Source organism: Eubalaena glacialis, chromosome 4 (genome assembly GCF_028564815.1).
Source record: "Eubalaena glacialis isolate mEubGla1 chromosome 4, mEubGla1.1.hap2.+ XY, whole genome shotgun sequence".
Taxonomy (NCBI): Eukaryota; Metazoa; Chordata; class Mammalia; order Artiodactyla; family Balaenidae; genus Eubalaena; species Eubalaena glacialis.
Genome location: NC_083719.1, coordinates 34,026,493 through 34,052,278, shown reverse-complemented (window position 1 = coordinate 34,052,278; position 25,786 = coordinate 34,026,493). Strand labels below are relative to the sequence as shown.

Here is a 25,786-nt window from a genome sequence, read left to right as displayed (position 1 = left end):
TAATCAAGTTACTGACTTTAAGAATGAGATGAATTATGTATATTATGAATGATGATCAGCCTGAAAACTTCTTCAGCAGTAAGTGTGAATCAATTAGAACAATTCATTTCAACTGTTCAGGTTGCCCATGATGAAAGTTTTAGTATCTCAATAAAACAGAGTATCTAAAATTAAGTCTTTTAACCTCCTCGGATGAAAATGGTGGTATCTCCAAAGTAGTAAAGTATTTTAACATCTTTTATTTTCATGCACCTTCTTTAAAAAACTCTAGTATTAGTGTTTCGGAAGCACATTTCATTGGATTTTTGAAATTGTATATAATACTTAAAATAGTAGCATCAGTAATCATGATTTAGAAATTTAGGCTAGTTTTAACTACAAGATTTGAAAGTAATAAGTTTTTTTTTAGATTTTTAAATAAGAACAAATACTTCAATGAGAAAATAAAAAGTGTAAATAAATGTATTATCAAAGAGAATTAACAAGACAAAAACCATATCTTTTAAAGAAATATATCGGATTATCTCTTTGAAGAAGATACTGTGCCCTAATTAAAAAATGAAAGCTGATTCTTTTAGTAAATGCACTTCTGTTAATGTTAGAAATACCTAAACCAGTAAAATATGGAAAAGTTAACTAATATTTCATACTAACCTTTTCCTTATGGATTTTTTCCATATTTGAAGAGAAACTGTACGAAGAAGATGAAGAACTAAAAAAGAGGAAGCGTCCTTTACTAGATGATGAATGTTCTGTTGATGTATGTTTTACATAAGACCAGGTACTATTGTAAAATTCATTATTAAAATCATTATTTATTTTCACCTATAAAGGAAATGAAAAAGTTAGATCTCTGGGGCTTTGTTTTTGAAATGTTCTATGTGATCCAGTAGTGGATTTAAATTTCTAATTCTGTTTGACTTGAACAAATGTTAAGATTGGAATTGTTTTTCCTATGCTAGATGGTAGAAGAAAAAGTCATCCCAAACAAATTTAAAAACAGACAACAGGATAGTCACATGTGGTTGAGAAGGGACAGCTCCAGCATTCATGAAGACTACTATTTCTTTATCCTTTATTTTGTCCTAGATCAAGTGTCAAAATGAAATGCCCACAGAGGACTGGCAAGTAATATAAATGTTGGAAGCATCCAGTGGAAGGCGGGGTAATGAAGAAGTGAGCACACACCCTGTCTAAAAGGATCTAAAAGGTACCCAACACTCAAATCCATCCGACAGTCCTATACATTACTACAGGTTCTAGCACTGACAGATATCTGATTTTTCAAGAAAAGAGATATATCTGAATCTTCATGAAAAAATCTTTAGTTTTTTTTAAATCATAGGCAACTATCTTGCTAAAAATGTCAGTCACCATGAGAATAAAACAACATGAAATATGACTCTCAGTCTGTTCTACATAAATATTCAAATCAGTAACTCTCCTTTCACAAGTATTTGTGTTTTTATTATATGTCCATACACATCTGTATTTGAGATCAAAGTATAAATAAACACAGAGAAAATTTAAATGATGAATATGATACATTTTAAAAATAAAGCTAAAATCTAAAAAAGAGTGGATATATGTATATGTATAACAGATTCACTTTGCTGTACACCTGAAATTAACACAACATTGTAAATCAACTATACCCCAATAAAAATTTTTTTTAAAAAAGCTAAAAAGAAAATAGAATATTATGCAGCCATCATAAAGGATGAGTGTGAGGACAAATTGTTCATGTTAAATGAAAAAGCAAGTATAAATGTGATATTTACAAATTCTATTAACCACAAATATGCAAGTATATGCCCAGTCAAAAAAGACTAGAAGGAAATTCAACAAAATGCCAGAAAATATTAAAAATACTTTCATCACTACCCATGTTAAAAATCAGGCATTCATGCTAGAAGCATGACAGAAGAGAAGAAAAAATAGATTTAACCATACCTTTTATTCCAACATTATTTTCATTATATTATGAAATTGGTTTGTGTAAAAGTCAAACGCAAAAATTCAGCTCAAGTCAAAATGAAGAATATATTATTATTCTTAACTACAAAGAGGACATAATTATTATTATTATTATTATTGAATACAAAGAGGACATTATTTAAAAATGTACTAGAGATTTCTAGAGTCACTAGATAGTGTCTCAGTCCTATTTGGTTTTGGACAGACACAGAATTTAGTTTTTTCTCTCGAGGAAGAAAAGTTACCTACCTTCCTTTCAATGTAAAAAAAAAAAAAAAAAAAAAATTTAGCCTTTTTTTTTTTTTTAAATTAGCCTATTTTTTTCTCTTCTTCAGATGTACAATTCAAATACTTGATTCATGATTTATGCAGATAAGCCTCTTAAGAACTTTAGTTCAGCGTCTCCTCACTCCCATGTACTCTACACATAGCCACAAGAATCCTTTCTCAAGGTAGTGTGATCTTAAACTTTCTTTAATACCCTCTTCCTTCCAGCTAAGATCCTGAAATTTCCCCAGACTGAGTCTTCCTCTGAAGTCACAAATTCAAACATCCTACACTCTGACATCTCTCACTCTTTTGACACTCATTCTATTATTGCCATATCTATTATTCAACCTCATAGAGACAGCCCTTCAACTTACTTTCCCTTCTCTTTCCCTATCAGCACCTTAATTTTGTCACTTCCTTCATGTTGTAGTTAAGCTTCATGGTTCATGACTTATTATTCTCTTGCCAATGAACCTAACTCCTGCCAATGAACCTTGCCTAGGTATGTTCTGCCACCATACTTGGCAGGCAAAAACTCAACCTTTGTTCAGTGCTCGCAGTCAAGCACCTTAGCACTGCTATAGAAAAATCACACAACTATCGATTGGTGTTACTGTAAGTCCATTCATAATTTCCACCCTCAGTGGAATCCTCAATACATTCCAGCAACCCTAAATCTCTAGCCAATTCTTTCTCCCATTCCCTACAGTATCTATTTCAAAAGTTCTGCACCCATCTCAATCCCCCAATCTTACAATCATTTCCTTCACTCTCAGAAGATAAACTTAACCTCTTTCTTTACAAACACTCCCACTATCAGACAGAGACTTCTTACACTTCTGGCTAACAAATTTACAGACTTACGAATGTCTTCGCTTCCTTTCCTGCGCAGGTGTTCCTCCTCCAGTCTAAGGCTAATTTCTCTGTCTTTTTTCTGTATTGCATTCCCTCTCACCTCTTCAAAGGACTAATTAAATTGATTGATTACTCCTTGCCTTACAGCTTCAACTTTTCTTTCTCTACTGGCTCATTCCTATCAATGCTTATACATATTCTAACCCCACCTAAGTACAGTGTGCTGCAAGGGCTCTGAGCCACACTTCTAGGGTTCAGACCCCATAGTTGTCATCTACTACCTCTGTGATTGTAGGTAAATTACTCAGCATTCTTTGTCTCAGTTTCCTCATCTGTAAAAATAGTAGATGACAGTACCTACATACTTAGGTTATTATTAAAAAAAAGTTCTATTTAAAGCACTTGAAACAGTGCTTAGTATATAAAAGGTTCTTAATATATGTGAGCTACTTTTATTATCATTCAGATTATTTTCTGTTAACAAAGTAGATTTAGAAATCTCAGATATCTAGACACATACCAACAGAGGAAGCAGAGGATCAGATAACTAAGCATTAGTTAAAATTGCCTTTAGAATACGTTTTTGTTATTCATTTGATATACATATAGGATCTTGCTTTAAAAACTATAACGAAGTATACTAAGTGAACTAAATCAGAGAAAGACAAACATCATATATCACTTATATGTGGAATCTAAAAAGAGGATACAAATGAACTTGTTTACAAAACAGGAACAGACTCACAGACATAGAAAACAAACTTATGGTTACCAAAGGGGAAGGAGAGGGAGGGATAAATTAGGAGTTTGGGATTAGCAGATACAAACTACTATGTATAAAATAGATAAAAAACAAGGTCCTACTGTATAGCACAGGGAACTATATTCAATATCTTGTAATAAACTGTAATGGAAAAGACTCTGAAAAAGAATATATATATATCTGAATCACTTTGCTGTACATCAGAAACTAACACAACATTGTAAATCAACTACACTTCAACAAAAAAATTTTTTTAATATAATGAATTACATTCAAGATCAAAACAGGAGGATCCAGGAAGTTATTTTCTCCACCTTAATCTTTGCTCACTCCCATCTGCAACTCATTACATGTTGAGAATAAACAAGACAGTCTTTCAGCATCTCCCAGGCTGAACTAAGCAGGGTGGCACCTTCCCAAAGTGACCGTGGAGCTGGAGTGTGCTTATGTTTCAAAGGCTTCCTGGTGGTATGAAAAATATAAGCAAACAGAGAATGTGCATGGCATCAAAGTAAGTGGCTTACTCAGTAAGAAACTGGGTTTGTCCTGGATAAACTACCATGCTGATTTCCAAAACAGAGATTAGAAGAGAGATTGACTGATTCTGTTTTATGTTTATTTACTAACATTTATGTTCCAACAAGCCAAAAGTCATGTTCCACCTGTAGAGGCCTGAATCGCCAGTGGCTCCCCTTCTATTTGAACTGAGGAGGACGTTGACCGCCTCCATATTCGCACCTGGGTTTCCCGCTGCAGTGATTGACTCACTGCCTATTGCTTCCACCTCATTTCCCTCCGGCTGGATCCTAAATAACAGGCTATAATTTCCCTCTACCTCTGACAAACACCTTCAAATTCAGTGACTGGCAAGGCATTTCAGATGTCAATCCAAAAACCAAGCCATGCTGTAGAAAACGAATGTCAGGATTATGCTGTTATTAAATTATTTTTCTTCTTCAGAAGCTGCAGGTTTCCAGCATGTCTCCTTTCCAACCATGTCAGAAATTCTCTCCCTTATTATTCCTCTGTTCTGTAACTTTCTAAATTTGACTACATATATACACACACACACACACACACACACACACATATATATGCATATATATACATATATGCAATTCTCCCCCTTATAATTATGAAAGAATTATCAACACATCCTCTTAGTAATGCGAGGAGAAAAAATTGTCTTTATATGCCTATCTCACATTCTCCCTTCTGGCCAAAGGGTAAATTACAATATATGTTTTTCACCAAGTAGAATTTAGAGTCAAAAAAGCGGTTAATACAATACATTGGGAGAGTAAAATATACTAGAAAAATGAAGGGCTGTGAAGTCTGACAGACTGGATCCAAGCTCTACTGCTTATTAATTTGGTGACTTGAAGCAAGTCTGCTGAAGTCCTCTGAGCCTCGATTTCTATATATATAAAACAGTAAAATATTACCTACCTTCCACAGATGTCGTGAGGATTAAAATTACACAAATTGCCTAAAATAGTGCAGATGCCACAGGAAATATTCAAAAATTGGTAGCTATGATTATTTTTCAAGTCAGTTCCACTTTCTACTTTCATGATTCAATAACTCTTAAATGTAATTTCATTCCATTATAAGTTGGAGGTTGGTGGGTTTGCTCCTTATAATCAGAACTGCTTTCTGAAGATGACTAATTTTGGTAAACTAAAGCCCCTTCCTTCTGAATATCCTAATAGTTTTGGTTTACAAATTTGGGAGTAATCAGTAAGGAGGGCTGAACTGGAAATTTCTGAGCTCTGGGAAGATGGGAGGAAAGGCATGAGAGAGGAGATCTTGGAAGAGATGAGCAAGAAAGAGGCTAAAACAGGATGAGACCAGAAACTTCTTTTGGCTTAGGTTGTGAAAGGACAGACAATTTAAGATAGAGGATCTCAACTGTTTTTGTCGGAGGCATTGGCACTATGAGGTAGACAGTCTCTCCTCTATGTTCCCTCTAAATCTTCAGGAATTTCCCCTAAAGCCATTACTGTTTTGTGTGAGTAGATTTTGTGTTGAAATCAATAAACAGGATGAGTTTAGGTGTGTATGACAGAAACAGCCTGCAAGAAGCAGAAACCTGCAGAGGAAACCTTGAGACCATAAACAAAATTTTAAAGTCTGGCAATATGGATGCTGGCAAGGATGTGGAGCACAGGCCACTCTTCCACACTGCTGCTGGGGTATAGATTGGTCATATATAGGTTTTGGAAACTTTAGTAAAGTGTAACCTAAACATAGCCTACAAAGCAGCAATTCGAGTTCCAGGTGTCTGCACTAGAGAAGCTCTAGCTCATTTGTATGGAACTCATGCACAAGAATGTTCAAGGCATTTTCATAAGAAAAAAATAGAAACAGCAGTAAAAATGCCATCTACATCAGCATGAATAAACTTTAAAACTCTAATTTTGAGTGAAAGAACGATTCATAGAAGAATATATACTATATGATTTATCTATATAAGTGGCAAAGAACAAGCAAAACTAAATCACAAATTTTTCTTTAGGGACAAAGACTTATGGGATAAACATATACAGAAAAACAAGGAAATGATTAATACAAAATATAAGATAGTGGTTGCATGGGCAGTACAGGTAGAGAAGATGTGACAGAGAGAGGTAGATAGGAGCCTTTAAGTCACTGGTAATATTCTATTTCTTGAGGTGGGTGGTGGGCATATGTAGTCCTGTTTGTATTATTAGTTTTCTCCAAACTGCAAGTATATGTTATTCACAGCCTTTTGTACATATGAAATATTTCATAATTTTTAAAAAAAGCATTTTTAAGTAAGGTGACACTGTGGCAGTGGTTAGGAGACTATCACAACCAGTCATGAGCAGGGCCTTGGGTTTTAACACCCACACAGGGACAGACCATCAGGTTCTGGACCCACATGGAGTATGGAGTTCAAAATGAGACAATGGATATTTCAGCTTGAATGACACAAATTAAAAGTATCATTGCCCTATAACACAGATTTAAAGAATATATATTCTTAAATAGTGAATGTAACATAAAAGAAGAAGACTCACAGATATAGAGAACAAACTGGTGGAACGGGGGGGAAATATAGGGGTGAGGGAGTGGGAGGTACACACTACTGTGTGTAAGATGGGCTCAAGGATGTATTGTACAACACGGGGAATAGAGCCAATATTTTGCAGTACCTGTAAATGGAAAGTAAACTTTAAAAATTGTATAAAAAAAAATTTTAAGAATAAATAAAACATTTCTTAAAAAAAGAAAATGTATTCTTTTTAAGCCTATATAAGACATTTCTAAGAATTGACCACATATGAGGCCACAAGTAAATTCTCAACAAAATACCAAAAAAATCAATATCATATAGTGATCTCTGGCAACAATTCACAGATTAGAAAGAAATCAAATCAATGTCATTAAGTACCTGGAATGTATAGGAGAGGATATTTCCACTCAGTCTGTAGAAATCTCTCCCATTCCCACTAAACACCTTTCTGCATTGACCACCAAAACTTTTAGTGTTGAGGACTTTGTTCCTAAACTGGCCCGTGAGCGCATTGTAACTGTTTTTAAAAAAATGAAAGAAGAAAAGGCTGTTAAAAACCAGAAATACCACTTGCTGAAACAGGCATCATTAGAGAACTCTAGATATTCTTGAAATACATTACAGTTAAACATCTCTGCGAGAGCTCAAATAAAAAGCCTCCTAAAGCACACTATGCATTACCCAACTCCCCCTGCTTGCTATAATGGTTAAAACTAATAGCTGGGGAAACCCAACATCCTTTTAGCCTAAGAACGTATTTAGGAAACACACAGCCCTTTGGTATCTATGGCAACAGCTGGTTTTGAATTGAATCAATAGATAAAACCAAACAATTAAGATTACTCTTGAAGAGAGAGAACTCTCTACAACGATTTACAACTAGTCGGCCTCTTAGCATGCTAACTTGTATACTCTTTAAAGTAATTTTACCATTTTTCCGTTAATGAATTTTATAGTAGTATAGAAAAATCACATCTAACTATCACTCTCAAAGAGATTATCTTAAAACCTTGAAACTTTAACTTGGGTCTGACCGTTAAAAGTTTTTCAGAATTCTTTCTAAAAAGGCTAAGAGGATTGCCTCAACTTCACTTGAAAGTTTAGGTGATTACTTTTCAGTCTGAGTGTTCCAACACACTTTCTCTCTCCTTCCGCTGCTCTCATTCTGTTGTCTCTTCATTCCCTTAAGTAGCCCCACATCATTGAATTAGTTCTCCCCGCTTCCCTCCCATAGCGGGACTGACTGGCCAGGTTTTCCCAGGTCTGAGGGGTTTCCTTAGATGCAGGACTTTCAGTGCCAAAACCGACAGTCCAGGGACAACTGGTCCCTCTGTGCTTTACCACATATATTTACAGGTATATAGATAGGAATTTTTAAATTGTTTCAGGATGTGGCAAAGAGCTCTATGCAAAGTCTTGACTATTAGGTGATTTGTTATTAGACTTACCAAACCACAAACTAAAACACAACAAAATAAAAACTACAACCCATCGATGGGTACAGGAAGACACCCAACACCTTACCCATGTCCAGTAAGTTCTATGTTGGGAGGAGGTTTATGGAGGTCACAGGAAGGCCTGCTTTCTGAGTCCTCACACCTGTCTTCATCAGCACCGTCCTCTTCACAGTCAGAATCCCCATTGCAAACCAAAGATCTGCTGATGCACTGACCTGAACACAAGAAAAGCCACCATACAAAAATAAAAGAGGTGAAAAGGAAAACGTTACCTGGGATCAAAAGATTTCACCCTGGACCCCCAACACAACACTGATACTCTAATGTGAGCTGGAGATAAACCCTCAGTGCCCAGGGAAGGACTGCTGATTATTTCGGTCTTCATTTTTCAACATGCAAATTGATTCTGACCTTGGCTGGACACAAGATTGAAAATAGAACCTGAATTCAAATTCCAGGCTCTCACCCATAAACATCAAGCACTTTGTCTGAATTCTCCAAAATCACACAATGCCAATCATTGGGAAGACAGATTGACCTCCTGCCCTTCAACTTTCCATTTCTCTTCTGTAATCACTGACCAAGATGCCAAAGTGCTGTCTTTCTTGGTGATTTAGATATATATGTTTTGAGAGCATGGGAACTGGATTAAAAGATTACAATTCAACATTTCTTTAGCACCTTCTCTGTTCAGGACACTCTTGGGTGTTGGGATACAAATATGAATAAAAAGGGTATTCACCAGGGTTTTCATATACTTTACAATCTAATAGGAAAGAGTATGAAGTTAGATCATTACAATTCAGCAATGTAATTGTTGTGATAGATATAAGCCCAGGGTACCAGAAGCACGAGGAAGCACTAGAGGGTACCAGATGATCTAGCCCTGGCCTCCCTCCTCAGCATTATATCCAACCATTCTCTTACTAGCTTCCTATGCCCTAGTCATACTGGATCATTTACATAAATCAAAGACCAACCATTTTTGCCATCTCCACTGACTTTGCACCTACAGTTCTTCAAAAACCAAATCACACATTACCTCCTCTCAGAAACCACCCTTGCCCCACAAGCTACAACATATGTCCTTCATCTGTGCCCTTATAGTATGCATGGCACAAAACTGTCCTGATAGCACATCCCACTATGCTGTCACTTGATCCAATGCAGCAAACATTTGTTGAGAGTCTACTATGTACCACACATTCCAGATGCAAAAATAAAAGAAATATAATCCACACCTTCAAGGAGTTCAGTCTACCAAAAGATATCCAGGGCAACAAATATTTCAGATTACAGATGATACAATGCACATAGAGAACACAGAAAAGTGATCTGTTAAATAGCTCTATCAGTTGGGCGTTTAGGGAAGGTCTCCCTAAGGCGGCGTCATCTGATTTGGGTTTTGAAAGTACAATAGGAGTTTGACAGGTATTGTTGAAAAACACGTCTAACACAGGAAATATTTATGTACTATTTTGCCCATAAAACTTTAAGAATTTTGAGGGAAGAGGCTATGTGTTTCATTCTACATCCACAACCCTCATTTCTTTATCTGGAACATAACAAGAATAATAAATGTTTGCTAAAAGTTGTTGAATTAAACTTTCTGCACAAATGCAACATAGACAATAGGTCAAATATTATTCAATCCAAAACTGTTTCATTCCCCCATGCATAGAGATGACCCATATTGCTCCTTGATTAACTAATTAGAGTTGCTTTTCTTGTAAACATAAAAATAATTTGGGCAGTAATATTGTTTTTGCCCAATTTCAATCTTCATTCCAGACTCATTCTACATCTTCACCAAAAATGCAATGTCAAGAACTGCTTGGGTCTGTCAAGAGCCATATTTCTTTTTCAAAGAAGCAAAGAGTATCCCCACCTTTATTACCAGATGACACCCATGCATTTAAAAGAATGATAGTTGAGTGTGCAACTAATATGCCAATAAAAATCCAACTGATTTGGGGGAAAATTAATTTATAGGCTAATATAAATGCAGTACAATTCAACAAATACATACTGAGCAAATTAAACAGATAGCATTTGAATTTACACTCTGCATGCCGAACCTATGGGAAGCAAATACCTGAAAAACACCTGAAACGTTCTCCACATCCCTCTTCTGTTGGACATCCTCGTGTAGGTTCACACGATTGTGGTTCAAAAGCACTTCCAACACAGGGATGGCCGCCATACTGCCCATAAACAGCAATTGACCGCCTGCGAGTCTAAATACAAACCAAATAGCTTTTCAATATCTCCAGTTTCCTTTATCTGAGAAATAAAATCTGGGATAAATTAATACAATTGGAGAAATAATGTTTGTAAAATTGTTCTGGTGTACTACAGAAGTAAAGCCTACAAAATCAATGCACCCAGAAACCCACTTGTCTTTGAGTCCAGTGACACTTGGGTTATTATTTATGGAGCACTCCCAGTTATATATTTACTCTTAGGGTTGAATGAAAAAAAAAAATTAGTGAATCTTTAAGAAAGTATGCTGGATAGACCAGATCACAACACAGAATGACTAATTTTTTGCCAAAGCGATGTACCAAGAGCTAATTAGAAAAGGTGAAGTGAATTTTGCTGGAGAAAGGGTAAGCATATTGGGAAGGGAAGTTAAGATGAACAGGAGTAAGGGAAACCTTTAGAAAAGTGGTAGTAATTAATTTGAGCTGAACCTTAAGCCTTCTTCAGGAAGGCAAGGTGAGGCAAAACAATCCAGAGAGACATATATGCTAACATGGAAGTCAAATTTACAAAACAGAAGCCTAAGTGGTCCACAGGTGAAGGTACATCTACAGTGATACTTTACTGGACAACCAAAATTACTGACCTCTGAAATGGGAAAGATGTCAAAGGCCTATCTTAGGGTGGGGTGGGGTAGGAGGGGGTAGAAAAAACTTTGAGGAAATCTCTAAGGAAAATGAGAAAATTAATTCATCCTAAAATTCATTTACTCAATATGAAGACATGTATCTAATGTTTAAACAAAAAGAAAGATCTGCAAAATCCTTTTCCTCCCCAAAGGCAATCAAAGGTGCATCTTTTAAGCCTCTTCCTATACTCAACTCTTACCAGTTAATAAAAATGGACAAAATCTGAGATTCCAGAGAATTTAAACCTTGAGCAACAGGGAAGACTAGATATACAAACCAAAGTTGAATCTACTCATTCATCCTAAATTGGGACAAAGGGTCACAGATATGTAATTTGAACTCTGAGCAGGTTTGCAACAGCCTGGGGCTTTCATTGCGTCTAAGCAGAGGAGTCATAGAGGAGTATGAGTGAGGAATGGAACTCAGTACAGTTTCTTAGTAAGTTTTTAGTTTCTGTATTTAATTGATGAAGACACCTCTTAATGTGGCTTAGTAACATCGTGCTTTTCTGAAGTTCCAAAGCATAGATTGCGTTGTCGTATAAGTAATGTTTTCCTTCTCCATAGACACCAGGATGACCTTGATGGCTGTCTGCTCTCAGGGTCTCATTCTCACCTGTCAAATTCTGATCTTATGACCACTTTTTCATTTTCACTTGTCTTCTTCTGGATGAAAATTCTGTTTTTATAATCTAAGCATGATGACCTTCACTCAAAAAAATTACTCATATGAAAAATACCTTCTATCTACCTCTATTTAATGTTCTTTCTTAACTTGTTTTTAAATTATAAAAATGTTTTCTGAAGTTGGTGTTTGTTTGACTTTTGTTTTGTTATTCATGTACCTGTTTGCCTGTAATCAGAGTTGTCATCTGATATTATATTTGCCAGAAACCAAATCCTAGTTACTTGTGTAACTTGTTTTTTAAATACCCCTCATGTAGATACTAAATGAATGCTGGAAAATGAGGATAATGATGATGCTTCAAAACACAAGTTTTCTTCTATAATATGGTTCTGTTATTTTAATAATTTTAAAATGATTTTAAATGCACATTTTAATCTAAACTGAACCACCTTTAAAATATTTTACAAATATCAAATCATGTTGTACACCTGAAACTAATATAATGTTATATGTCAATTGTATCTCAATTAAAAAAAAAATTTAGCCATTCAAATGTTCAGAACCTTTGAAACCAACATTATATTTTTGAAATTTATCCTAAGATGATTATCAGAAAAAAGACATATCTATGTGCAAAAATGTTCACTAAAGTTTTACTCATAATAACAAAATATATAAATAACCTAAATCTCAAAAAATAGGAAGTGGATAAATAAGATTGGTATATACATATAATGGAACATAATTCAGCTGTTAAAATTCATACTGATAGTATAATATTAAGTTAAAATAGGATACAAAATCATGATCAAATAATCCTATTTTAAAAATCATAAGCACATAGAAAGAAAATAAATTGAGGAAACACCCAAATGCCAGTAAATAGAACTCTAATTAAATTTTTTAAATGTACATTCATACAATAAAATGACATGTAGCTATTCAAAAAGAATAAATCAGATCTGTGCTTACATGGAAAAAAAAAGAAAAGAAAAGAAATTGAAAGAATAAATACTAAAATGCTAACATATTGGTTTCTTCTAAATGGTAGAATTATAAGTAGTGTTTTCTTTATTATATAGAAATAAACCATTTTATTTCATTTATAAAACAATAAATCATTTTCTCCAATGATTAATTTATAATAAGGAAAAAACCAGACATTTTTAGAAGTACTCTATAATTTCCCAGCCAAGTCTGGTATTTTATTTATATTACTTTTGTATTAAACTTTAAAAATGTTTGACTTTCCATGGTCATTCACTATTAGTTAGGTAAAACGAAGCAGCTATTTTGCTACTCTTTTGTGTTTGTTTCAAATGAAAAGAAAAGTTGAATTCAGTAAATATGAAATTTTGAATTATCTACTAACTTCATTTCACGCTATTCTTATTTCTCTGATAGTGAAAGAGTTAGTGAGTTGCTTTTAGCGTCTCTCCTATGTATATTTCTAGGCTCAAATGTAAGATTTAGAAAAGTCCTGCAAGAAAAATGAGAATGCAGAAATTTTTTATTACAATATTAAGTATGAAATAAGTCATACTTTTTCCCTTCAAAATTACTAATTACATTTTGAAAAAATAAAACAACATTCAAAAGTTAATGCCATTGTGTCCACACCTAAGCTATTTCTACATATAAATAGTAAATACAAAGTTTTCACATGGTCCTACCTGAGTCTTGGTACAACCATTGCATTCTGACCAAGGGGCATAGGAAGCCCACTGGCAATTGACTGGCGAGGAGGCACTGTCATAGTGTCAAATTGTCCATCATAAAGCCGACAGAAAGGTAGGAGAGAAGACAAAAAATTGGCAATAGTCAAAAATTGCTTCACGATTTTTTTCCTAAGAGTCACCAAGAGGATCCCAAAATATATAAAAATATATGTGGGAAGGACTCACTTTTTCAGAGATTTATTAAATATCATTTATGAAATATCTAGAATGTACCAGGCACTATTTAGACACTAGAGCTATAAACATAAAAGAGATAGGATACTAACAATTGGTAGAGGGGAGGATGAAGACACAGATGTGTAAACAAATAATCATAACACAATAATATAATCATGATCCTTTATACAGTATAGCTAATGAGATAGATTTCCTAACAGAAATGTGTACAGTATAATGCATTGTGGAAATACACATAAGAGAGTGTCCAAAGTTGGGAGGCTAAGTGAGAACATATAGAAGGAAGGTATTATGGCCTTTGACGGGATTTTGGATGATGAATTGAAGAGCTCTACAGAAATTTAACTGAGAGACAACAAGCTCTAAAACGACCGTATGAGAAGTAGGAAACCAAAATCTGGCAAAGGCTAAATGGACGAGAATTTAGTTTTACGTGCTCCCCCTGTTTATTTAGGTCACTTCTCAAGCACACACCCAAGTACAGTAGGGTCAAGTTGAGCTCAAAGAATTCCACCCAAATAAAATACATGTGGAAAATGGCAAGTTGACTCTCTTACAATGCTTAACTCTGGCTGTGTCCAAGAGGTCATGTTGCTTAGTCCAAAGAGATTAAGGAAGCCTTACCTAAAACCACACTTCACAAGGGGTAGAGGAACCAGGACTCCTGATTTCTGGACTTTGAGTACATTCCTAATCCGGGAGACATCTCAGGTCAAGGTGATTCCTGCTTAGTTAAGCATAGCACTGCCAGGTGCTGCAGATAAGGAGTCCCGTTTGGGGCTCAGGTGCCTTTATGGGGCTAATCTTGCTAACCTGTAGTCTTGATATGGCATCAGTGATCCAAATGCCTTGGTGTTTTTGACCTTTAAACAATCTGAACTTAATGCTATGTGTCTATTTTGTCTCCCAGAGACAGGCAGAGGCCTTCCCCAAACACCGAGGCTTAGGAAGGGAAGCTCGCTTGGCCTCACCTCCTCTGTGCCCCCTGTCCAGTCCCCTCACAGAGCCCTTATCACACCTGCATTGAAATCAACTCTTTCAAGATCTCAATCACTCCCTCTACTCTCAGTACCGTCTGGCTCCTCTGTGTCCCAGTCACTGGCACAACTCCAGACACATGTTCTGACAGTTTGATGAGGTAAACCGACCTGGTCCTCTCCCATCAGACAGTGAAAGCAAAGCAAGGCCGTGAGTAAATGACGCTGGCTTTTTTCCAGGTCTCAAGAGCCGATAAACCTATTTTCTTAAAAAAAACTCTCAACTTTTAAAATCCCAAAGACTATTTTGCAAAGATTACATTTAAAAATCAAATTCTGCTCTAAGATGTTTAAGTCAGCTGCCATTCCCTGAATTGCAGGTAAAACCATGATACTGGGAGAAGCAGGAAACCTTGAGGTGTTTATAGTCTTCAGGTTTCTTCCTTACAGGAAATAAAATAAAGTAAAATAAGAATAAGAATAAAACACACTTTCTCTATAATTGCCTTTTCTAAAAAAGGGAAAGAAAAAAAGTGTTGAAGGGTTAAACATGCTCAGGCTGCAATGTAAAAATCAGACCATACTTAAGAATTTCCTTAAAATAAAAGAAATAATTGTTAATGATTTCCACACACAATCCAAAAAATTCTCACCTTGAAAAAACTTGGAACTCTCCTATAAATCCCACCAAGAAGAATAAACTTATTGCCTAGGAGGGGGAAAAAAAAACAATAAAGCAATATTTTAGTTAGCATTGCTTTAATGAGTCAAAAGTGAATACATTTGTACAAGTCAAGATTTGTGAGTTGGAAATAGAAAGAGTGAAAGAACCATGGAGAAACCTCGATGATTCTCCTTGACTTTTAAGTTTTCATTTTAAATAAAAATTTAATGCAATTCTCTTTTTTTAAGTTTTTTTGGCCGCATTGGGTCTTTTGTTGCTGCGCATGGGCTTTCTCTAGTTGTGGAGAGCAGGGGCTACTCTTCGTTGCGGTGCGCGGGCTTCTCATTGCGGTGACTTCTCTTGCTGCGGAGTGCGGGCTCTAGGCACGCGGGCTTCAGTAGTTGTGGCGCACGGGCTTAGTTGCTCCGTGGCATGTGGGATCTTCCCGGATCAGGGCTCGAACCCGTGTCCCCTGCATCGGCAGGCAGATTTTCAACTACTGCGCCACCAGGGAAGTCTCTAATACATTTCTCTTGAGTTCACCTCCCACTATTCATTTCTGGAAAGACAACTAGGGGCTAGGTGATGTCATTGACAAATAAATTGAAAAGACTCCCTAGAGTTAAATGTTCACAAACATTTCTTTAGGGTCCCATCATCTTTTAATTCCTTACTCCACTCTCCTCTCTAACGTTGGTACCCATGAGGACACCAGAGAAGAGAAAGCCTGGAAAGAAGAACAGTTCCAAGGGCTGAGAAGCTAAAAGAGAAATAGCTTCCTAAATGGAAAAATCAAAAGTGGAGGTACATTCCTAGCCAGAGGTGCCGTGATGCTCATCACAATCCTTAGTTCTGCGCGTGGTTCCTTCAGCCTTTAAAACACCACAGAGGCCTTTTATAATTACATTCATGTGATAGCAGCAGCCTAAATATTGAGCATCTGACAGGTTATGAAATTGTATGTGAAATGTGATTACATTTTGTTTGAAAATCAAATGTGTATTGAAAACAAATCTAGAAAGAAACATAACAAAGGAGAATAGTTCATTTCTGGTTGTGAAATCATAGGTGACTTTTATTATTTTATTTTCATTTCTATGTATTTTCCTACTTTGACAACTGAAGGTGAAAGGAAATACAATTCAAATCTGTACTGGAGACTCTTTAAGAATATCAAACACATTCAGTTCATAACCCAGTAAAAGAAGTCCTTAAATCATCTTACCTCACATTTTACCAGGCCAATGTTCTTTCTCTTCTCTTGATCTCCCCAAACCTCTTTTCTCTCAGGGTAGCTGTGGAATGGCTTCCCAACATTTTTTCCAGACCCTTCTACTCACCTTCCTAGATCACCCATCCTCTTATTAGGTATCTTTTTTTCAGTTGTAAAATCCTAGTTGCCTTCTTCTGCCTTTTACAGCCTTACAGATTTTTTAGCCTATAATCTGATTAACATAACCAAAAGGGCAGAGAGGTGCCAACAGCTGTGGGCACCCTGGAAATGTGAACAATGGTGGGAGAGGCTATGGATACTTTTCTGATTTTTCAACAAACACGTGAAGCACATAATGGAAAGCAACATCTTTTAAACATTGTTTTTTGTTTTTTGTTAATTATAAACTGCAGTGGGTTGTTTCTTTTCAACAATATGTCTTTTTTTGTACTATGTCAACTAATTTTTCCTGCCCTTGGGCCAGCCTATCTCATAGCTTTATTAGTCACTCCCAGGCGTTCTGGAACAATCTAACAGTCAAATTGCAATGTATCATCCAATTTTAAATGTTTATCCTACTCCCAGGTCCTGCGGGAGGGGTGGGGTCCACTTCGAAATTCCTCTGCTTTAGTCTCCTTCTTCTCTTCCCCACCTTCCCAAGATGCCTGTCTTCTTCAGAGTCACAGCAGCAGGGGTGAGAGGGGTAAGAGCCAAAAGGATCTTGCTTGCCTGATGCAGCTGGAGTCTAGTGATGGTAAATCAGGGTGTGTTAGATGTTTGAATGCCAATTCTTTATCTCTCATGGTGTTTTTGTCATTGTTTGGATATCCCTCCTTTGGGAATCTACAACCACTGTTCTCTGGCACAAATGATTCGTCTCTTTGTTCAGCTCTCTTGAGTCTCACCAGTGCCTGCTTCCTGATGCTGTCTGCTGGGGTTGCTTCATCCTGCAGGCATCTCCCAGGCAGAGTCCCTGACAACCCAAGTCTGGCCCCTTTCTAAAGGTCCACATCTGGTCCATGGGATACCTGCACACATCCTTGTCCTGTCAAACTCTGGATGTCAGGATGTAACCAATACTGCTGTGTTGACTTACTTGTTAACCACAGGGCAGTGAACCAGCCTATGCCTTTAGATTTTCTCAAACATGAGTAGGGTATCATTCCCTATACACTCTCATGCTCCAAGGGACACAATATTGCATACTTTTGAGGATGGAGATGGCCAAAGGGTCACCAAACAAATTTAGGGCTACTCTTTTGGTATTGCAATAATACTGCATTGAATGTACAATATCTCACTTTAAAATGTGAGGGTACTGAGCACCTATTATTATTTGCCCTTGACTCTCAGGCAAAACAGGCATCATGAAAAAATCCATTTTAACATTCTATTACATATTTTTTTAAATGTCAACGAAGTTTTAAGGAATATACTTTTTCATCAGAAAAGATAACTTTACCACCATCCTCCTTGTATACATATTATAACCCATGAAGATCTGCTTATCACAAGTTCATGAGTTATACAAGCTGAATCTCTTAACCAAAAGAATGTCTTGAAAATTTGCTAGCTGGGTACCTGAAAATGAAGCAGTTATCATTCCTTGCCTTTGGAAAGAGTTTCTCATCAAATGGACAAGAGAGAACAATTACAAATTAATAAACAAAGTAATGACAGACATAGACATACAACTGAGTTAACTCTATAAAAGAATTGCTTTGTTGAAAAGATATCGTATCTTTGCAGTGTGTAATGTAGCTAAGCTGGGACTATATTTCCCAGAATTCTCTTCTCTTCTTTCTTATGACTGAATGAGCATTAGTTCTACCTTCTTCCTCTAAAGTGTTCCAGCTACAACCATTGTCTCTATGCTTCTAATTTCTCCACATCTGGTCCTTTACATTTGTCTGTTGAATCATGAGCCCATTTGAGGTAAAAAATAAAATATTAATTTCTGTAGCATACACTGGGTTCCAAATATCCAAATTCCAAGAGAAAAAAGTATGGAAAAATGAAATCTAATTTCTTAACATGCCCTAATTAATATCTTGATCAATAAATTTAGAACATAGGGCACGAAACAGATGAAGAAGAAGGTAGATTTTAAAATCAATTTACTTACATCTTTATCAGAAATAGACATCAATTTGCAACACTTCTAACGATAAAGAAATGCAAAAGGGCACAATAATATGATTTGAGTACTTTGTAGCCATTAGAAGCACGTTATAGATTGAACAATGACAGGAGAACATGCTTATGATATAGTGAGTAAAAAGATTCAGATCCAGATTGATAGCAATTTCATAAAATATATTTTGTACATGTTCATATAAAAGTCTGAAAAGAAATAGATTAAAACATTAATAGTGGTTATCTCTGAGTGGAGAAATAATCGATATTATCTTCTCTTTGAACTTATTTTTGCCAAGATGGTAGTATTATAATCTGGAAAAAGACATTTTTTTAAAGGCACAAACACCATCACAGTATAATTGACAGAAGACAGCTGATAACATCAGATCAGCTCTGGGTGTGGCGAGGAAGCAGAAAAGCCCTCATCTGAGACATCACTGTGCCTGACCACACCCCAGCACCATGTGAATCATGCTTTAGGTTTACAAACCCCAGGTTCATCTCAGTCCACGGAAGAGAAAGTGAAGGTCTGGACCACAGCCAGCTCAGAGGGAAACACTTTTTGCTCTAAAGCCCTGAAACACTTCAGACCCAATTATTTCCTATCCAAGGGATACAAAGAGAATGAAAAGGATTCTGGGACGACCTCTCTGAACTTAGTTCACATGAATGGCGGGGGGGGGGCGTGGGGTAGAAAAAAGAATACTCCCTCTTAAAAGGCCAGACCTGAAAACCATCTCTAGTGGTGTCTTCATAGCCTAAGTTTACCTTCTCCGAAATGTATCACAAAAGCATACCTTTCAGATTTACTGTAAAAATATGAATCCCTACTTTCAAATATAGGTGAGAACTCTGCATGCAACTCACAAAGAAATCATTTCTTTATTTGTTGATATTTTATCAACCAACTGAAAGATAAAAGTAAATATGTTACCCCAGCAGAAAAATGTCATAATAATCAATGATCCATCTTTAAGCACAAAACAATTATTAAGTTGTCTCATCATAAAATAAGTAAGGAAATTGATTGATGGTTAATACAAATATTAGGAGAAAGTATGCTAGTTAGATGACTCTAGGAAATGCATCCTATTCTTTTTGAGCTAACAAACATTTTAAATTTTTAAGTAAAAATACAAGACAGAGTGATAGAGATTAGATTATATCATAATTCTAACTTTGTATGGTTACTTGACGTTCTAGCATCATAACATTAAACAAATTAACTTTATGATTTGTGTGTAATTTTCAATAACTTAATTAAATGTAATTTCACCCATGAGTTACTCAAGACCCACCTCTCACTCCACCTCCAAAGCCCCTGGAAAGTGAGCGTAGATTCAGTATTGCAAATCGGTGGCATAGTGATGACAAAAGCAATCTAGCAGCTGACAGGGCTGAGAAATTATTGTTCCAGCATTATAATGTAAAATTTTTTAAGTTTAAATACAAACCTCTGCAATAATAAAATTGTAACAGCAGGTTCAACTTATTTTTGCATCCCAGAATTCTAGTCTATGATAGTGATTTCTGTCTTCAGTCCTGCATTTTTTTTTCCTTAACATTTGGCCATTTTCCATTAGACCAAAATGTGTTTTTGGTAAACCTTTAGTTTCATTCCATTTATCTGTATCTTCTACTCTCACAAGCCTTATCTTCTCATCCAGATTCCAAACTCTAAAGTTGCAAGTCTCCAAATTCACTTTTCTATAAAGCTCTTAGATAAGTCAGATCAAGGGGGTTCATTGCGCGACTCCAAATCAAACAAACGAAATCCATGGGAGAGCATTTTTCCCTAAGGAATAACAATTGTATTATTGTATTTTATTTCTTAATGGCTTTCTTGGGACTTTCATAAACATTGTCTCCAATCTCTGATTCCCAGACCTCTAAACCAATACATTAACTGCAAGAAAAGAAAAACAAATTCACTTTGGCTGAATTGTTAACTATATTTAATTAAGGATTTTTTTAAAGTCACCCTCGGAGATTTCTCTTTCCTATTTTCCCGTGTATTCTCATTTTTTTTGTTTTTTTGGGTTTTTTTGAGTTATTTAAGTTAAGCCTTACTCCCTTTTGAGTTAGCTTCGTTCACAAAAATAATGAAGTTATCTTACCTTCATGTTTGGGAAAACATTCAGGGCAGGAGACAGAAGGAAAATTTCCTCCTCCAGTGCCCAGTGAATTTTCAACAGGAGGAAGAGCCCAGCAGTCTACTCCCCGCCTGTCTCTCCCTGCTGGGGATTCACTTGGCACTCATATATAGAGCAAGTGGTTCCAAGACTTAGCTGTGACCCCAACCAGGTTCTCTGGGGACACAGAGAGCCTGCCCTGTACTTAGTCTGTGTCTTGAAACCAGATGCATCTTATCAATTTACCCAGGCCTTAGCTACAGTCAGCTGGGACTGTTTGGAAGTGTAGTTCTGAGAAAACATCTGTAAATCAAGAAAAGCAGCAAATTTTCTCACTTCAGTGTTTAAGTGATTTTCAACCAAAGGAGACTCTGTGTAAGGCAAGGGATAAGCCTCCTTCCTGTTTCAATCTACCACGCTAAGCAGATGTTTTCATGATTCTCTAAAAGGGTGTTATACAACAGACTTTGAGATTAAACACTTTGTGGAAGAAAAAATTTAAATGCAATTCTGTCACTCAAAATGTAAATGGAACATTCTGGAGTGGAATCCCCCCAAAATATATATATCCTAACACAATATAATGCACATCCCTTCATGCTTGACTTTCAAAGAATGATCAAAAAGAGCATCCTTTTTTGCAAACATATTTAAAGGCATCACTAATTTCCCCAAGAACAGCCCTTAATCCTATGATATTCAGATCACTCTGTTGGAAATTTCTTGTCACAGTCATCAACCATGTCTATGTTCTCTTCTTCAGTTGCCTTGTCTTATTCTGTCAGATCCTCACTTTCCATGGCTTTGCATTGATTCTAGGACTTCTCCAACATCATTTTCATAGATTTCACGAAAGGCTGCATTTTTGCAAGATTTCAGATTTTCTATTAAAATTGAGCTACAGTTTTTTGGGGTTTTTTTTGGTTTTGGTTTTGGTTTTTTGTGAGCTACAGTTTTATTTGCATGGTTTGGCCAAATATTCTGAAACTTGCTGTTAGGGCATTATGGGTAGGAGTGACATAAGTGTGAAGTAGGAAAGGAAATTTGAACTGAGAGTAATTTTATAACTAAACATTCCATTCGTGAATATTTTCCAGTTTTAATATTTTTTATATCCAAAAAATTTGAATAATAAAGAAAGACCCCCACCCTCCATTTATAAATTAATGGTGGTCTTCCAGAGGCAAAACTTCCACATCTTTTGTTCAAACTGTTAGTGCTTTGTGTGGGAATAAATTTTGCCACAGAGAAGATGACGTCTGATTCCTGAAAGAGTTCTTTTTTTTAATTCGACTCCAGTTGCATGAATTCCAGATGTCATGGACTCTCCTTAAGCACTCAATGTACAATTCCACATTCAGTGGCTGTCTTAGTTTGGGTTCCCCCGGAAGCAGATCTGAGACAAGAATTCAATTGCAAGTGGGGTTTTTTTTGTTTGTTTTTTTGGTTTGGGGGTTTCTTGTGTTTTGGGGGTTGTTTTGTGAAGTGAAGTGATCCTAGAAAGCACTGCTGAGGGATAAGAAAGTGAGACTGGGAAGGAAAGGAAGTCAATAAAAGGTACTTTAACAAGCAAGATACTGAGGCAATTATAGCTCAGTCCCAATGAGGAAATCTGGGAGACATTGAAGAGCACGTCACAGAGTTATTCCAACGAGGGGGTAAGGTTATATTTACCAGCACCCTGTTTATCATTGGTTAAGGGTGGCTTCTGGACTCATCAACTCTCTGACACTTCCAGCTTGAACTGGAGGTAGGTTGAGAACACATCTGTAGCCAGGAAAGAAAGAAAAAAAAGACTTCCAGTAGAAAGTTGCTGGTATTTTCAGTATTTGCAAGATATAGGCAGGACACCACCAGCACCTGCCACAGTAGTTTTTCCATTCATTCATGCATACACTCATTAATTTGTTCATTCTAAATTCAACAAATATTTACAAAGTTTGCATAATATGATAGGCTAGGGGCTTTGACAGATGGGAGGCTTGAGCAACATCCTTCTTTATTTTCATTGTTTACATGCTATAAAGATCATAGTAGCCCATTTATAGAGTTTCCTTAGTCTAGAGGATGAGTCACACACATACAGATGTATCTGCGATAATTTAGAACTTGCATTGTTTGGCTTCCAGAGATTGTATGCTAGAAATTAAATCTAAAAAGTTTACAAAAACTTCCTTTCACGAAGTGCTTTGCACTTGCCCCTCTCCACAGCTTTGCTCTCATATGAACAGTGTTTTTTCTTTCTGGAATTTCAGTGGAGGAGCCATTGGAACAAAGGTTTCAAATATAGATGGGAGCCACACTGTGGGAAATTTGACTGCCGGAAAAAGTTGTGTAGACTTTATTCAAAGGACAATGGGAACTCGCTCACTGGAAGTTTTAAGGAAAGAATCAAAGTGGTGTTTTAGGATGATTTAAACACTGGTAGTGTGCAGGCTACATGGAAAGGATAAGGAGAGGAAACAGGAAGTGTGATTTGGAATTTATTTCAGTAATCAGACAAGGGGCAATCAAGGCCTCATTTGAGAAAAGAAAGACGAAGGACCAGAGGATTCACCAGACTTAGTGATTAAACATAATCACATATCAGATTGACTGAGAAAATTGGAAGAATTTAAGAACAAATTAATGAAGGAGGGAAATAGGAAATTGATGAGAAAGAGGTAGTTTTAGAAAAGGGACATTTTTATTTTGAAGAAAATATCCAACACATAACTGGAAACGTAGATCTCTTTGGGACAAAATATCTTGGCATGAGGGAGAGAGTTTACAGAAGAAGGAAAACCAAAACAATTAATCGTCAAGCCAATTGAGGGGAATTTCAAGGAAAGGCCAGTCAACAAAGACAAGTGCCACATGGAGGTCAAAGAGAAGTATTAAGGGAAGACCACACCACGCAGCAATTAAAACATTGTGGATAAACTGAAGGCAAAGTTTCCCCACAGATTTTCCACTCTAGTCCTACAAGACAATTCAAGAAGAAATAATTAATTTCGTGGTTGAATGAGTGTAACAAGCTGTGTATGTTATAGAGCAGGGTTTCTCAATCTCTGAATTGCTGACCTTTTGGGCTTGATCAGTTTTTGTTGGTGGAGTGGGGGCGGGGGGTGCAGGGAGCTGTTCTGTGCGTTGGAAGACGGTCAGCAGCATCACTGGTGTCTACCTATTCGATGGCTATAACACCCTTCCCCAGTCAGGACAATCAAAAATGTCTCCAGACAATGTCAAATGTCCCCTGGAGGCAAAATCACCACCCTCCACTGAGAACCACTGTTAGAGTATCTACCCCTAGCAAATGCCCAGCCTTAGATTCACAAAGCGCAATGCACAGGGTAATGTCAATTAAATGTTCTGAAAGTTCTACAGCAAGTAAAACTTTTTTAAACTTTTTCAAACCAGAATTTCCCAAATTCATGTGACCACAGAGCTTGTATTTTTTTTTCTTTTTCTTTCTTTTTTTTTTTTTTAATTAATTTTTTATTTTTGGCTGCCTTGGGTCTTTGTTGCTGCGCGCAGGCTTTCTCTAGTTACGGCGAGCGGGGGCTACTCTTCCTTGCGGTGCACGGGCTTCTCATTGCTGTGGCTTCTCTTGTTGCGGAGCATGGGCTCTAGGCGCACGGGTTTCAGTATTGTGACACGTGGGCTCAGTAGTTGTGGCACGTAGGCTCAGTAGTTGTGGCTCACGGGCTCTAGAGCGCAGGCTCAGTAGTAGTGGCGCACAGGGTCAGTTGCTCCGTGGCATGTAGGCTCTTCCCAGACCAGGGCTCAAACCTGTATCCCCTGCATTGACAGGCAGATTCTTAACCACTGTGCCACCAGGGAAGTCCCAGAACTTGTATTTTAACAACCCCCAAAACTGGTACATGTGCCAGGCTTTGGCAAGTTGTGTCTGAGCCAACACTGAATCAGTAGAAGGGGAAGCAGATTTCTGCCAGACTGTGGAAGAGTCTGCAAGGACCCAGCCCTCTCCCCTTCTCCTGCAGAGACACACTCCCTGTTCCCCACTAGTCCCCACTTCCTGAAGTAGCACTTCAAAAACTGTTACTGTCCCCAGACCCTAAAGATACTGTTAGACCACTGATGATATCAAGAAGCTGTTCTGGTCCATCTCGGAGAGATACTAGAAAACATTTTAACAAGCCTATTTCATTTACTAGTTATTTTGTTTTGTTCTGAATTGTTCCAACAGATTCCACTTACTCTGGGGACATACGAGGAACACACTGGGGAAGGATAAATCCTCCTTTTTTCTGTTAAGACTGATAAGGTCAGAATTGAAACCGCCAGAGGTTGGAGTAAAGAAGCAACAGCACCCCCTAGTGGCAAGTATGCTCCAGTCCCTTGAGTTAAACAATAGCATTACGCTCTGGAGTTAAACCACTCAGAGGGAATGAGAAACATGGAATCTTCTTAGGCTCCCAGTCAAGGGCTTGTTAAGCTAGTAAGTACTCCAGATGGTATCTCTTTTTCCATTAAATTGTCACTGTGTGAATAGTTTGAGAAAGAAAAATGGCTGCTAGGCAATGACTTAGCTAAAGGAAGATTTCAGCAAAATAATTATTGTTAATGCTTTATCATTACCCCTAAATACTGTGATTTGTGCATTAATTTAGAGTGAGGTCACTAGATGAGTATCCTCTGCTGGCATCAAGTTCTTCATAAGAATGTTGTTTTAGGTTTAAATAGATTAAGACATATGAACAGGGCTTCACACTTCCCTTTTAGGCAAGCTGTCCTTGCCCTTTACAACACTGGACACACCTTTGCCCTGGTGGTCCTGATGGCTGCAGATGGCAAGGATCAAATGACAATCAGGAGGCGATAAGACATTTTGTCATGATGGTTTTCAATAGTGGCAGGCACTT

The 25,786-nt window shown here is 36.8% G+C and overlaps 1 protein-coding gene across 2 annotated transcripts in view; it reads right to left on the bottom strand.

Moving 5' to 3' along the window:
- The window catches only part of C7 (complement C7), a 52,099-nt gene extending 31,030 nt beyond the window's left edge, over positions 1 to 21,069 (bottom strand). Inside the window, exons 1-7 of one of the 2 annotated variants that reach the window (XM_061189221.1) lie at positions 20,907 to 21,069; positions 15,427 to 15,482; positions 13,554 to 13,629; positions 10,458 to 10,599; positions 8,430 to 8,577; positions 7,284 to 7,422; positions 655 to 825 (exon numbers count right to left, since the gene is read on the bottom strand). In XM_061189221.1, the coding sequence (XP_061045204.1) occupies positions 655 to 825; positions 7,284 to 7,422; positions 8,430 to 8,577; positions 10,458 to 10,599; positions 13,554 to 13,629; positions 15,427 to 15,482; positions 20,907 to 20,912 (738 nt within the window). In that variant the 5' untranslated portion in view covers positions 20,913 to 21,069. The remainder of the gene's footprint in view (positions 1 to 654; positions 826 to 7,283; positions 7,423 to 8,429; positions 8,578 to 10,457; positions 10,600 to 13,553; positions 13,630 to 15,426; positions 15,483 to 20,906) is intronic. The other variant, XM_061189220.1, reaches the window with a different exon arrangement.
- Between the last annotated feature and the right edge of the window lie 4,717 nt (positions 21,070 to 25,786).